This window comes from Oreochromis niloticus, linkage group LG3 (assembly GCF_001858045.2).
Source record: "Oreochromis niloticus isolate F11D_XX linkage group LG3, O_niloticus_UMD_NMBU, whole genome shotgun sequence".
NCBI lineage: Eukaryota > Metazoa > Chordata > Actinopteri > Cichliformes > Cichlidae > Oreochromis > Oreochromis niloticus.
The window spans coordinates 26,834,651-26,850,411 of record NC_031967.2 but is presented as its reverse complement, the minus strand read 5'-3'; the positions used below and the strand labels follow the sequence as shown (position 1 = coordinate 26,850,411).

Genomic DNA, 15,761 nt, shown 5'->3' with positions numbered 1-15,761 from the left:
CCCATTTAAGAATAAATATAAATAAAAATACAGGTGAAATAAAAAAACAGGTGTAACTGCATGTGAAGCAACATCGTTTTTCTGCTTTTTTTTTCCATTTTCTTCCTCTTCTTCTGTAAAGTATGAAGTACAAAGTGAAACTTTGTCACACTGATGTGGGCAACAAATGTCAAGTTTAGCATGCCACACTTACACCTCTGTCACATGTTTAAAGTTTATTTGTTTTCAAAACCATTACCCATGAGCCTCAGGAACTCAGCCCAGCTGACATCACCATGAACACAGCAGCACTTTTAAAGTAACACAGATATAATCTGAGAGAGGGGGCAGGACTTCCTCTTGCCTCATGCCCACTTCTGGTTAAGGACACTATTTCTGTTTAGCTTGAGCTCACTCACATCATGTGGGTGAATTTATCACCAAACCACAATTTCATGTTAAAAAAATTAGTGTAATGAAATACTTTAAATGAGTCAAGCTCAGCTTTGTCAGTTCAGATGTATTTTTAGGTTTACTTAATTCTTCTATGAATCTATTTTCTTAATTGTTTATAAAGTTCTGGTTCTCAGATGGATTGGAGCCTATCTCAGCTGGTTTAGGATGAGAGATGGGGTACACCAAAAATATAAAAGAGCATAAACACGTCATGCTGTGGTGAGATCCTGTTAAGGTGTTTTATTTCTGTGAGAAAAGGAAGGAAGCAGAGAGAAGTTTTAAAAACTCTTTGTTTCCTTCACAGTTCTTTGGTATCTGCTGTGCTGCTGCTTCACTCTCTCTCTTTACAGAAAGTTGTAGAAGTTTTCAGACGTGTCACTGCTGGATGTGAGGATGGGAGCCACTTTGCTCTGTGAGCTGGGCCTATTCTGTGAGTACATCACTGACTTCTATTGTTTGATTCATACTGATCCATAAACACGTTTTAGTAAGAAGAACAGAGCATCAGTCATTTGTACCATTTCAGGTCATGTGATCAGAGGACTCTCATGTTTGTTACCAACATGGTTGTTTGTAGACTGGATTAGATTTTAGTGCACTGACTCAGATCAGAGTGGAGCTGGTTTAGTTTATCTAAGAAAGGTTTGTTTCTCCATCAGTGATGATTTAATGAATTTTACATTTGAATATAAAATGTCACAAATCATAGTAGACACTGGTAAAACCCCAAGTGTTTTATTTATTTGAGTGTCTACGGAGCTTGGACAGAAAACGACTTTACTTCTTTAAGTTTTGTGAAGATGTTTCACCTCTCATCTGAGAAATTTCTACAGTTCTAAAACCAAAAGATGGAGAATGCATGTGTTTAAATCCTAGCGGTGGCATCCCTTACTATCTGCCACCTACAATGCAGTTTTGAGATCCATTCCCAGGATCCTCAATCCCTACTCCCATCTTGCATCAGGTGATGTCAATAGGCCTGATAGGGTGAGGCAAGGTCTCAAAATAATTTTGAAACCTCTCAGGTCTTCGGTACTCTTGGGGGCTGCAAATGGCCCAGTTCTCCCAGATCCATCTCTGTCTGTCCGTTATTGCGGCTTCCCACCCTCATTATCAAGTACATTTCTTGACTCAGACACATACACACTCGGACTCTACAGCCTCTCGACCACACACACACACAACATTAAGATTGTTTATTAATGTTTCTGTGCATATTCATATTTTTGTGGTCCAGGTGCTGTATACCGTATATAATGTAATAGATGAAATAACACAAATACCGCTATAACGCGGTTCACCTTTTGCGGCCTCGCATGCTTTTTGTTTTGTTTTTTTACAGCGCATTGTGTTCTGCGTCCCGATTGGCTGTAGACCATTGTCAATCAATCTCGTGCCGTGTCTCCTGTAAAGTACAGAATGCGTTCAGCTTGTCAAATTTACATAAATCTTCGATTGTTAGCAGTGTATGTCATGGTCATTTTGACCCAGTGTTCTTAGTTTTCTTGTGTTTTTATATTTTGTTCATTATTTATTCCACGGTTCCTAGGTTGTTCAGTTTAGTTTATTAGATTTCCCCTTGTGTCTTTACCCCCTGTCTCCCCCTCCGTGTATCTGTGAATTCCCATGCCTCGTTTCTCCTCCTTGTGTTTTATTGCATGTTTTCCCCAGCCCGTTATGTCTGTGCTCTCCCCGTGTTCTCTCTCTCCTCCTGTCTGCCTCTCTGTGTACTACTCTCTGTTTTACTTTGATAGTCTCCCATCAGTTTATATCACGTTGTGTTTGCTCCTGCCCTGTCTTGTTACAATTATTAGCATCAGCTGTGCTTCCTGTGTGCTCCCACGTCCCTCGTTATCCTTATGTGTATGTATGTCTCCATCTCCCTCAGTTCTGTGTCGCATCCTCCATCTTAGCTGTGTGACCTTCCCCGTGAGTGTAGTTTTCCCAGTTTAGCTTCATACTGATGTTTGTATCACCATTTTCCCATTCCGTTAATAAAGCTATATTTTGACTTAAGTCCCCTTTCTGCTGAGTTTGGGTCCTTCTCCTGCCTGCACACAGTGTTTCATGACAGTGTGACTCTAAACTGCTGTACTGTATGTTTGTAAGTTTTCTCCCCAACAAACACAACAGTCGACGAAACATTTTGCACAGTCAAAGGCACCTGCAGTAGCACCCAAAAGGCAGAGGAAGATGTTAACCATCGCACAAAAAGTTCGACTTCTGGACATGCTAAAGGAAGGTAGAAGTTACCATATTTTATAAAGCGCATTAAGCAAAACAAAACAGTCAGATAAGTCAAACTTTACTCAACTCATTCTTCTTGCTTCCTCTACTTCCGTACCAATGATTCATTAAAGTTGAATTCTCTGGCAGCTTCTCTATTCCCATGTTCTAGACCTGAAAACAGGGTTTGATCTTTGGTTTCATTCTATAATACTGGCAGTGTTGGGGAGTAACGGAATACATGTACCGCCGTTACGTTATTTAGAATACAAAATATGAGTAACTGTATTCCGTTACAGTTACCGTTTAAAAAGGTGGTATTCAGAATACCGTTACTTTGTTGAAATAAATGGATTACACGGCGGTATTTTCCTGTTTCATATTGTCGCGGGTCAGGACTGTTTGGGTTTGTTTGACAGCTATGTTCTGTTGTTCCAGGCGGCAGCGTTACGGTTGCCATGGTTACAGGGTGACGCGCTCTCTCTCCGCGTGTTTCCTGGGTGAGAGAGCGCTTTTTTGTTGTTGTTGTTGTGCTAAGCTAATAGACAGAATGCTACAGGCATGGCCCTAAAGAATGTAGCCTCATGGGCAGTGTAGTCCGTGCTGCAGGGAGAATGGACTACCATACACGTTATGTGTCTGTGAGCGAGGGAGGGAGAGAAAGGAAAAGTCCGAGCTGTCACGGAGCAAAAACGGGAGCTGGAAGCATGTAAATATAATAATAACCACTGCAGCCAAGAAGAGTGCCTGACGAACCCATTTGTAAGTAAGCTATTAAGACTCAACTGTACACTGTGTTCGTGTTTTCCTCCGGAAAAAAATAAGTTCCGTTGGAGCAGTCTTTCAGCGCCTCTCTCTGTCTCTGGCAAGCAAAGTTGACCCAGACAACGAAGTAAAGCTATTTTTCGGCTACCAGCCCGACAGGGAACCCACCGTATTAGCCACAGGTCCCTTTACTACGGTTCGGAGCCGTGGACCTTCAGTATCAGTAATAAATCACAGGAATAGTACATTCACGTAGTTGTAAACAGCACAATAATATATTAAGTAATCCAAAGTATTCAGAATACATTACTCTCATCGAGTAACGTAACGGAATACGTTACAGAATACATTTTGGGGCATGTATTCAGTATTCTGTAATGGAATACATTTTAAAAGTAACCTTCCCAACACTGTCAATAACTACATAACTCTTAAATGTGGGAAGAAACCTAAGTAGCCAGAGAGAATCCAATGAAAACTAGCAGGATTGCAGATTTGAACCAAGGACCTTCTTGCTGTGAGGCCACAGTGCTAACCACCGCGCTAACCACCGCACCACCAAGCTGTTAACCCACTACTTAAGTAGGACAGCTCTGATTACAAGTCTTGATGAAGAATTTTCTTTACGTTTTTGTCCTTAACAGGTTAAACCCCAAAATTTAAACTTGGTATAACATAATGCACACCAGACGAGGAACTATCAAAAAACACAGGAAGTAACTACTAGAGAGACCATGACTAAGATACATGAGCATTGCACAAACAAAACAATAAACAGGCAGAACGACAAAACTGATGCAACATAGAAGAAATAAATAAAAAAAAAAAGATGAGAGGACAAGATGGAAATGCTAAAGGGAACAAATAAACAAAAAAAACCCCTCTAAACTAAACTAGAGATGCATAATACAAAGGGGGAGAACAATATAGGTATCAGAATAACTCATAACCACAGAGTACCCAAACTGTATAAATAGAACCTAAGAATGTAAACTATTTCTCAAAACTTAGAACAATTAGACTTAACAAGATTCAAAATTCTAATTTAAAAACTCTGTGTCAAAGACCCAGAACCGTGACAAAAACAGTAGATATTTCTGTAATATCATCATAATGGGTCAGAATACAATGAAATAATTACCTCTAGAACATTCACAGAGTTCACACACAGATTCACACACAGAGTTTCTGCCTGTTGTCTCTCCCTACTTTTCATCTTCTTCCAGCTCCATAAAAAATCAGGCCCCTTTCATCTGGCTGCGTACCAGATTACTTTAAAACAGCCAGTGTCTTCCCCTGCTCAAAAAAAGCTCCTTAGATCCCTCTGTTTTAGATAATTACACAGACATTTACAAACTCCTATTTATTTCTAAAATCCTTAGTTGTCACTCACCAGCTCCTTTAACTAGTTTAAGAAACAGCATCTCTGATAAATTTCAATCCAGGTAACAACAAAACCACAGCCCTCGCTTATTAAAAATCCCTAATGTTATTCTTATGCAATCGGATTAAGTTCTACTTTTAATCCTGCTTTATTTCACTTCAGCCTTTGATACCATTGATCATTCTACTCTTCTTAACATATTATAAAATTGGGTTGGTGCGCTCAAATGGTTCTCATCATACCTATCCAAGATATCATTCAGAATTCATATTAATCAATGTATGTTCTTATCTGCACTCCTCGTAGATGGAGTTCCCCAGGGCTTAACCCTTGGAGCAGTTCAGTTTTTGTTGTTGTTTTTTCATTTGTTTGTTTGTTACCTTTGGGCCATATAATTAATGGTTTTAATGGAATTTCCTGCCTTTGCTATGCAGATGATACACAGCTGTTATTTTTTGTGTTAAACTCAACAAACTTAACAGTCTCTCCTGCCTCAGCAAGTGTTTCACTCCCCTAACTAATCCATCCATTCATCCATCCAGGGGTGGAGACTCTTGAGGGTGCTCCTCCTGGAGACTGTCATCCTTATGGGAGATTTCAATGGGCAACGAGAGTGAGACTTCTGTGCAAACCGCAGTTTGGTCGCATGTTGATGATCAATCATGTAATCGCATCATCAGATATATAGCTGTAAGTTCTGTACACTCAGGTGAAGAGATGTGTTGGTTGGTGCCTGTTGTGGTGGGAACCCCTGAACTAGATGGTGACACCAGAGGTGAAGGGAACCATTAGACTGAAGAAGGAGTCCTATCAGGCTTGGTTAGCCTGTGGGACTTCAGAGGCAGCCTATAGGTACCGACAGCCCAAGTGGAACGCAGCTCTGGTGGTGGCTGAAACAAAAACTCGGGTGTGGGAGGAGTTCAGAGAGGCCATGGACTTTCAGACTGCCTCAGAGAGATTCTGGCAAAACAACAGGCAACTCAGGAGTGGAAAAGCATTGCTCTACCTACACTGTGTATCATGCAGGTGGAGCACTGCTGACTGTTTTTAGTTGTGGCACAGATGTATGACGCACCACAGCACATTTGATTGCTTTCCAGCCAGTTGGCTGTTATTGTGCTATGCTTTGCTCAATGCAATGGGAAACTGTTATTGCACAGCACAAACTATAAAAAGTGTGTGTGTTTCAGAGTCCAGTAGTACTATTAAAATTTAACCCTTTGAATTAAAGTTGAAAGTCTGCACTTCAATCATGTATTGAGTACAGACTTTCAACTTTAATTCAGTACAGAATGCTGCGGCACGGTTTTTATCTGGTAAAAGGAAATTTGAGCACATTACTCCAGTTCTGGCCTCCCTGCACTGGCTTCCAATTGAATTTAGGATTCATTTTAAAGTTCTTTTATTGGTTTTTAAATCTTTAAATGGTCTGGCACCTGCATATATGTCTGATTTGCTGAAGCCCTATGTCCCCACTCGTTCGCTCCGGTCAGCTGAGCAGCTGTTGCTCTCAGTCCCCAAATCACGGCTGAAACTGAGAGGCGACCGAGCGTTCTCTATTGTGGCTCCTAAGCTTTGGAATAACCTTCCTCTTCACATTAGGCAATCGACATCAGTGCTGGTTTTTAAATCCAGATTGAAAACGCATTTTTATTCACTGGCTTTTGACTCAGTGGTTGACTGACTTGTATTTACTTATATTTTATTGTTTTTGCTATGTTTATTATGTTTATTATTTTTATCGTATTTATTATTCTTATGGTATCTATTATGTTTCTATTGTTCAGCACTTTGGTCAGCCTTGTGTGTTTTTAAAGTGCTATATAAATAAACGATGATGATGATGATGATGATGATGATTTGATTTAAAGTCCACAGTGGTCTTGTACAGATGCAAAAATGTCTTGTTGTCCACAAAATTACAGACCGATCTGTATTATTACATCCTGATGCTTAGCCCCAGAGAGTGTGCCTTCTTTCGATTCTTTATCACAAGCACTTCATCAATCTAACTTTTAATTTGTTTATCATATCAGTCCACAGTAAACCTCTGATGTCTGACACTGGAGTCTGCTGGTGACAGTGCATAGTTTAACTTCAAGTTTGTTGAACATCATATTCATTTAAGGCTGTGTCTCATTCTGAGTGCTCTCTCCAGTCACTTGACTTTATGATTTTCAAACTGTTCCTGAACTGAAAAGCTGAATAAAGGACAAGTACAGGATGTCTCTAGGATGGCATTATCAAACCAACAAAAACTCCTAAAAATACACCTAGTGGCATGAATGCAAACTTGGTCTCAAGTATCTCAAGCACTCAGGCCTGATGCCTGTCTTCTGCCTCTGTATTTCCAGATGCACAGTACAACAAAAAATACCAAAGATATTCCTTTCTTTTATTTTTAGATAACACATAATATAGGAGATTTGTTGGAGATAAAACAAAATCAGACATTATAGTGCAAACTTACATATGTTTAGCTTACATTATACAGTATCCACTGATTCCATGACTTCATTATATTAACTAATGTAGATACATAAATGTAGAAAGTAGTTAAAATACTCTGAATGAACAGGTAAAATTATCTAGAGTCCAAACAGAATCCCTATCCCAATTTTAATTGATTATAACTTTGTTCAGTGTTAGTGAGGACTTGTACATAAGGCACATCTGGCACAATATATCTGCCTAGTGTTGTTTGACAAAAAAAATAATAACAAGCAACAGAATCTGTAATAAGATGAGGATCTCAGCATATGGCACTTTGTGAAAAAGCCATGCTACAAGCAATGAGAACAAAAGAAACACCAGTAGTATCACTCCACTCCTGTGAGACTGGTTTTGCAGAGACTGATTTGTTTTTCTTATCCACTCTATTATTTTGTATACATTTTGTATTAACCATTCTACTTTGTTTAGTTTTTGCTTTACCCATTCTGCTACTTTATTTACTTTTGGCATCATCCATTCTACTACTGGGCTTAATTTTTGCATTAACAACTTGCTTATTTCTTCAAATACCCGTTTGGCTACTTTGCTTGCTTTTCCCATTACCCATTCTGTTACTTTGCTTAGTTTTTGCTTTAGCCATGGTCCTATCCCTACTGCTTTAATGTCCGATGCTATTTGGAGTGCTGTTTTCAGTACTTCGGCTCCGACACCTACCCATTCTGCTACTTTATTTATTTTTGGCATCATCCATTCTGCTACTGGTCTTAATTTTTGCATTAACCGCTTGCTTATTTCTTCAAATACCGGTTTGGCTACTTTGCTTACTTTTTCCATTACCCATTCTGTTACTTTGCTTAGTTTTTGCTTTAGCCATGGTCCTATCCCTACTGCTTTAATGTCCGATGCTATTTGGAGTGCTGTTTTCAGTACTTCTGCTCCGACACCTACCCATTCTGCTACTTTGTTTATTTTTGGCATCATCCATTCTACTACTGGTCTTAATGTTTGCATTAACAACTTGCTTATTTCTTCAAATACCCGTTTGGCTACTTTGCTTGCTTTTCCCATTACCCATTCTGTTACTTTGCTTAGTTTTTGCTTTAGCAGTGGTCCTATCCCTACTGCTTTAATGTCTGATGCTATTTGGGGTGCTGTTTTCAGTACTTCGGCTCCGACACCTACCCATTCTGCTACTTTATTTATTTTTGGCATCATCCATTCTACTACTGGTCTTAATGTTTGCATTAACCGCTTGCTTATTTCTTCAAATACCCGTTTGGCTACTTTGCTTACTTTTTGCATTACCCATTCTGTTACTTTGCTTAGTTTTTGCTTTAGCCATGGTCCTATCCCTACTGCTCTAATGTCCGATGCTGTTTGGAGTGCTGTTTTCAGTACTTCTGCTCCAACACCTACCCATTCTGCTACTTTATTTATTTTTGGCATCATCCATTCTACTACTGGGCTTAATTTTTGCATTAACCGCTTGCTTATTTCTTCAAATACCCGTTTGGCTACTTTGTTTGCTTTTTCCATTACCCATTCTGTTACTTTGCTTAGTTTTTGCTTTAGCCATGGTCCTATCCCTACTGCTTTAATGTCTGATGCTGTTTGGAGTGCTGTTTTCAGTACTTCTGCTCCAACACCTACCCATTCTGCTACTTTATTTATTTTTGGCATCATCCATTCTACTACTGGGCTTAATTTTTGCATTAACCGCTTGCTTATTTCTTCAAATACCCGTTTGGCTACTTTGCTTACTTTTTCCATTACCCATTCTGTTACTTTGCTTAGTTTTTGCTTTAGCCATGGTCCTATCCCTACTGCTTTAATGTCCGATGCTATTTGGAGTGCTGTTTTCAGTACTTCTGCTCCGACACCTACCCATTCTGCTACTTTGTTTATTTTTGGCATCATCCATTCTACTACTGGTCTTAATGTTTGCATTAACCACTTGCTTATTTCTTCAAATACCCGTTTGGCTACTCTGCTTACTTTTTCCATTACCCATTCCGTTACTTTGCTTAGGTTTTGCTTTAGCCATGGTCCTATACCTACTGCTTTAATGTCCGATGCTGTTTGGAGTGCTGTTTTCAGTACTTCTGTTATCGCTGCTCCACCCCCTAATATTGTTCCCCCCAACCCTAAAAAGGAGCCAAATAAAGCACCCACATTGCTAACTAATCCACCACCAACCTCTGCTACTTTGCTTATTTTTGGCATGACCGCTTCTGCTACCTTGTGTATTTTTGGCATTACCAGTTCTGTTACTTTTCTGATTTTTTGCATTGCCCCTTCTACTACTTTGTTTATTTTTTCCATTAGCCACTTTCTTACTTTTTTTATTACATGCTCTGCTATGTTATTTGTTTTTTCCATTAGCCATTCCAGAACTTTGCTTACTTTTTGCATTACCCATTCTGCTACTTTGATCATGTTTTGCGTTGCCCAATTGCTTAGTTTTTGCTTTAACCATTCTGCAAGTTTGCTTACTTCTTTTATTACCCATTCGACTATTATGCTTAAATTTTGTATTACCCATTTGTTTTTTTCTTGCATCACCCATTCTGGTACTTTGCTTGTATCTTTCATTACCCATTCTTGTAGGTTGTTTATTTTTGGCATCATCCATGCTACTATCAGTATTGCTATTATGACTCCTATTGTGAATGCCACTCTATCCCCCAAGACCACTCCTGCTAAAAAGATCCCAAATAAGGCAGTCAGCATGATATCTAATCCATTGCTTACTAGTTGCTTTGTTTTATTTTTTCCTTTTTTTGGTTCTTTTTGCAGGCCTTCTTTTTTTGCATCTAGTGCAGCTTGTTTTTTTTCTATTTCTTTCCCCGTTTCATTTGGTTCTTCATCTTTTTCTGTCTCTTTTGTCTTTTCCTCTGCTTTTCCTTTTCCTGCTTGTTCTGTTTCTCTTTCTAGTTCATTGCTTTCATCCTCTGCCTCAGTTGTTGTTCCAGGGGTTGGCTTAAAGAAAGCATTTGCGACCAATTCTGCTGCAGGCCTTGCAAAGTTGGACAATCTATCCCACAATCCACTGCTGTTAGCCTTATTGCAAGGGTCTCCTTGGGGCAACATCTTGTTAATGTCAAACTCTCCTTTATTTTCTTTAAGTATTTGGTCTATTGTGTTGAGCAATTCTGCAACTTTAGACTGGTTGCTGATGTTATCACCCTGTTGGTTGTAGAGATGGTATCGGCTCTTGAACTTCTTCATCAGATCACTCAGATATTTATTCTGATCTATGAACTCTTTGATCTTCATTTCATCTGAGTCTGGGCCATCCTGAGTAAAGACAACTGCAGCATATTTGAAAACCTCCTCTGAGAAATACTGGCTTATTTTCTCAATGACAGCCTTCTGCTGCTGCTCTGTGGATTTCTCCACTTTGAGCACAATGACAAAAGCATGAGGCCCTGGAGTGCACTCAGTGATGCACCTCAGTATTTCAGGCTTCAGCTCCTCTGATCTACCTGGGTCAGAGAAATCAGGAGTGTTGATCAGGGTAATCCTTCTTCCATGAACAGATCTGGACATAGTTTGACATTCAGTATTGTCAACCTTAAATATGTCCTCTCCCAATATGATGTTTGCTAGGCTGCTTTTCCCAGCTTCACTGTCTCCCAGCAGAACAATCCTGTACATTTTTTCCTCTGGAAGGAAGTGAAGACAAAAAATGAATTAGAAGAAAATGTAATTCTTTGCCCAAAGAAAGTCTTTGTGAAAGCCCCAACTTCAGGGCCCTGAAAGTTGATCCATACATTGACAACACCTGACCAAAAGCTTTGTGGTCAAAACGGTGTTTTCTTAAATTTTATTTAATGTTTCATTAATTTATTTATTCCAGGAAGGGCACTAAACATTACTCACATCAAATATTTAATGTAGTCAGGTTAGTAGATTAATATGATTCATAAATAATTAATCCCAAAATTTATGTGTCCTTATTAAATGAGACTGTACGGCTAGGTGCAACATTTTACAATTTGCTCACAATATTCTTAAGGCACCGTCCAGGTATATTTTCATAGGACATTTATCTTCAATTTTATTTATTTATTTTTTAATTCACTGTTGTTATGTTTGCAAAGGATTAGGGTAATAAAAAAAACTTACCAGACATGTTGTTTAAAATTAATCAGTGGAGAGAAGAGTTTGACAATTGTCATGTATCTTGATGTTTTTGATACAAGCTTAGTTTCACTTACTGCTAAAATATATGTCGAAAGGGGGTGGGGATTGCTGGGTTTTTCCCTTTAGGAGGAAATAAAATGCAGTTGCATACTTCTTTTCAGTAATTTAATTGCTTTGATTGTGTACAAAATAACATTCAACACATTTTAAACAGCTTTGATTCAAGTTTGTCTTTCAATCTTTCAACCAACTGCACCAATTTTCGAGAATGTCATAGGTGAATAAATACTTGTTTTTAAAAAGTTTTCAGTGAGTGAAGGACAATAATTGAAGGTCACACAAGAAAAATACAGACATCAACATTTTTTTTAATATGTCATTTCAGAGCGGTGGCTCTCTATGTGTTCTTGCAAAAATGAAAGTCTTCATAGGACTGTGCAGACATGTAAACAAAAGTACACATTACAAGCTGTCTTGAATGTTTTCTAGTTGTCAATAAAGTTTCTCACTGTAGAAAGATAGTCATCATATTGTTTAGAAATGATTTAAACCTTCATCTAATTTATAGGCAGAAGCTATTGATCCTGTCAATCATTTCATATTTTCTCAGAAGTGTCATTGCTGTCTTATCTTCTTGGCATTGTGTTAACACACGCCTTAATGCTCCAGAACAGAAAAGTGGCAAAACTTCTGATTTTTTAGAAGTGATTAAACTCGCTAATGAACAAATAATGAAGTGCATATGATTAGCAGCACCTAGCTGCTACTTACCCTCTTATAGTCAGCTAGGAACTTTTAATTTTTGTAGTTTTTGCTTGTGTATAACAACAAAATGTATTTTAAATCAAGCAATCGATATGTGATGAAGTGCAGACTTTCATGTTTAATGAGTGCTTATATCAAAAGTACTGGATCAGCTGTTAAGGAATTACATTTTTCACATTTTCAGCAGCTCAAAATTACTTTTTGACTGACAAGCAGTTACCTGATTTATTGAAGTCTGTTCCTTCGTTATGTTAAGATATCTGAAAGAGACACTCTGATTCTCTGGACATGAAACCAATACTAACTTGCACTAGTCTGATGGGAATTTTCAAAAGTTATTACAACAGACGCTAGTGCATGAACAAAAGTTACACCCGCATGCAAACTTGGTCTCAAGAATCTCAAAAACTCTAAGCGGAAGTCTAATAACGATCTCTGGTATGTTTGCTGATGACTGTTTAATTCTCCTCTTGTTTTTGTGTTTTGTTTTGTTTTGTTTTGTTTTTTCTTCTTCCTTGTTTTGAGTTTTTCCTCCACTTAGAACAGAACACTTCTGTATACTCCTGAAGAAGGATTGTTGTTCAGTTATTAAACATAATGCAGAAAAAGCCTGGCAGACCATCTCAACACACTGTATGAAATAATGCATTTAGTGATGTCTGTGGTTTCTAGGGATGACTGGCTCATCCAAATTTTAAAATCAGTCTGTTTTTAAAATGAGTGCAATTAATTAGCAAAAGGTCTAAAGTTTGCATGCAGCTGGTCACTGGTCTTTGCCTGTACTATCTAATTTTTTTTGCAGTCATTCATCATCTTTATTTGTAGTATATGCACCACATCCCAGGGTTTTTATTCATGGCACAAATTTATGACACACCACAGCACATTTGATTGCTTTCCAGTCAGCTGGCTGTTACTGTGCTATGCTTTGCTCAATGCAATGGGAAACTGTTATTGCACAGCATAAGCCATAAAGAAAGACTTTGTTTCAGAGTTCAGTAGTACTATTCAACTTAAACCCTTTGAATTATAGTTGAAAGTCTGCACTTCAATCATGTATTGTGTTCTTGAGTTAAAGTCCACAGTCGTCTTGTACAGATGCAAAAATGTCTTGTTGTCCACTAAATTACAGACCTATCTGTATTATTACATCTTGATGCTTAAAGCCCTAGAGAGTGTGCCTGAACTGAAAAGCTGCATAAAGGACAAGTATAGGATGACTCTAGGATGGCATTAGCAAACCAACAAAACCTCCTAAAAATATAAATGCCTAGTGGCATGAATGCAAATGGTCTCAAATATCTCAGGCACTCTAGCCTGACGCCTGTCTTCTGTCTCTGTATTTCCTGATGACCCTCCTTTTGTTTTGTTTTTTGTTTTGTTTTGTTTTGTTTTGGTTTGGTTTGGTGTGGGGTTTTTTGTCTGTTTTATTCCTCCTTCCTTGTCTTGAGCATTTCCTCTACCTGGAACTAGATGTTCCAGTATGCTTTAGGAGAGAATAAACTGTTCAAAATAAATACAAAACTGAATCCAGAGAGACCCACCAACAAGCAAACAACTGAAGGTGGCTCTACCAAAGGCCTGGCAGAGCATCTCAAGGAGGGAAACACTGCCCATTGGTTCTAGACTTAAAGCAGTCTTTAAATATCATGTTCATGTAAGGCTCTGTCTCATTTTTCTGGTGGTGGTGGTGGGGGGGTTCCTCCTTCCAACAAGCAAACAACTGAAGGTGGCTCTATTAAAGATTTGGCAGAGCATCTTAAAAGAGGAAGCACTGCATTTGCCAATGTCCATTGGTTCTAGACTTGAAAAAGTCTTTGACTACCTCATCCAAGGTGCTAAGATATTAAATACTAAAACACTTGAATTGAAGCTAAGAGTGCCTCCATTTGATCAAAATGCTGCAGCAAGAGTACTGATAGGGACTAGAAAAAAGGGCCATACATCAGCCATACTGCCTTCTCTTCATTGGCTCTCTGTTAAAACCAGAATCGAATTAAAAACTCCTCCCATCACATACAAGGTCTTGAATAATCAGCCCCCATCTAATCTTAATGACAAATGAAATCTTCATCTCCATAAAGCTTTTCAGCAGATGGAAGCATGAAGTGCTCCAAAATCTCCTGATAGCTAGCTGCATTGATCCTGCCCTTGATAAAACACAGTGGACCAACACCGGCAGCTGACATGGCACCCCAGACCATCACTGACTGTGGGTACTTGACACTGGACTTCAGGCATTTTGGCATTTCCCTCTCCCCAGTCTTCCTCCAGACTCTGGCACCTTGATTTCCGAATGACATGCAAAAGTTGCTTTCATCCGAAAAAAGTACTTTGGACCACTGAGCAACAGTCCAGTGCTGCTTCTCTGTAGCTCAGGTCAGGCGCTTCTGCCGCTGTTTCTGGTTCAAAAGTGGCTTGACCTGGGGAATGCGGCACCTGTAGCCCATTTCCTGCACACGCCTGTACGCGGTGGCTCTGGATGTTTCTACTCCAGACTCAGTCCACTGCTTCCACAGGTCCCCCAAGGTCTGGAATCGGTTCTTCTCCACAATCTTCCTCAGGGTCCGGTCACCTCTTCTCGTTGTGCAGCGTTTTCTGCCACACTTTTTCCTTCCCACAGACTTCCCACTGAGGTGCCTTGATACAGCACTCTGGGAAGAGCCTATTCGTTCAGAAATTTCTTTCTGTGTCTTACCCTCTTGCTTGAGGGTGTCAGTGATGGCCTTCTGGACAGCAGACAGGTCGGCAGTCTTACCCATGATTGCGGTTTTGAGTAATGAACCAGGCTGGGAGTTTTTAAAAGCCTCAGGAATCTTTTGCAGGTGTTTAGAGTTAATTCGTTGATTCAGATGGTTAGGTTAATAGCTCGTTTAGAGAACCTTTTCATGATATGCTATTTTTTTGAGATAGGAATTTTGGGTTTTCATGAGTTATGTATGCCAAAATCATCAATATTAAAACAATGAAAGGCTTGAACTACTTCAGTTGTGTGTAATGAATCTAAAACATATGAAAGTCTAATGTTTATCAGTACATTGCAGAAAATAATGAACTTTATCACAATATGCTAATTTTTTGAGAAGGACCTGTACATATAGCACTGATTATTTCTTTAATCTACATCCTAAAAATCAGTCAAGCCTGCAAATGAACTGGGACAATTTCTCAAAATGTATCCTTAAAAGGTGTATCAATCAGCTCATTTTAGACAAATACAAAATGTAAATAGACAAACCCACACTATATTTATAAGAAAGCAAGAAAGCAGTAATCCCAAAATGTCTTTAAAGTGGTCTGTGGTGGAAAAAGTATAGAATTACAGCACATTGTCAGAAAATAAATGATCTTATCGCAGTTTTGGTGTAAAATGCTTTGTCTTTGTGAAAACAGCTTCAGCACTTACTCCCCCATAAAAAAGTTAATTAATTAAAATTAAAAAACTACAAAACCTTTATGATTTGTACCTTACAGAAACTTAGACTTGGTCTTGAACCTAAAGTTACAATATTTTTTAAATGATATTTCCAGAAAAGATTAAAACATGTTTTCTAACTACTAACACTAGGATAGAATAATGGTGTAG

At 38.7% G+C, this 15,761-nt stretch overlaps 1 protein-coding gene across 1 annotated transcript; it reads right to left on the bottom strand.

The window, feature by feature from the left end:
* Positions 1 to 5,340: 5,340 nt before the first annotated feature.
* On the bottom strand, positions 5,341 to 11,444 carry LOC109198767 (GTPase IMAP family member 4-like). The gene is made up of 3 exons (XM_019354134.2): positions 11,393 to 11,444; positions 9,323 to 10,929; positions 5,341 to 5,394 (listed from the first exon to the last, which is right to left on the bottom strand). Exons 1-3 carry the CDS (start codon positions 11,397 to 11,399, stop codon positions 5,341 to 5,343), a joined length of 1,668 nt encoding a protein of 555 aa, XP_019209679.2. The 5' UTR covers positions 11,400 to 11,444.
* Between the last annotated feature and the right edge of the window lie 4,317 nt (positions 11,445 to 15,761).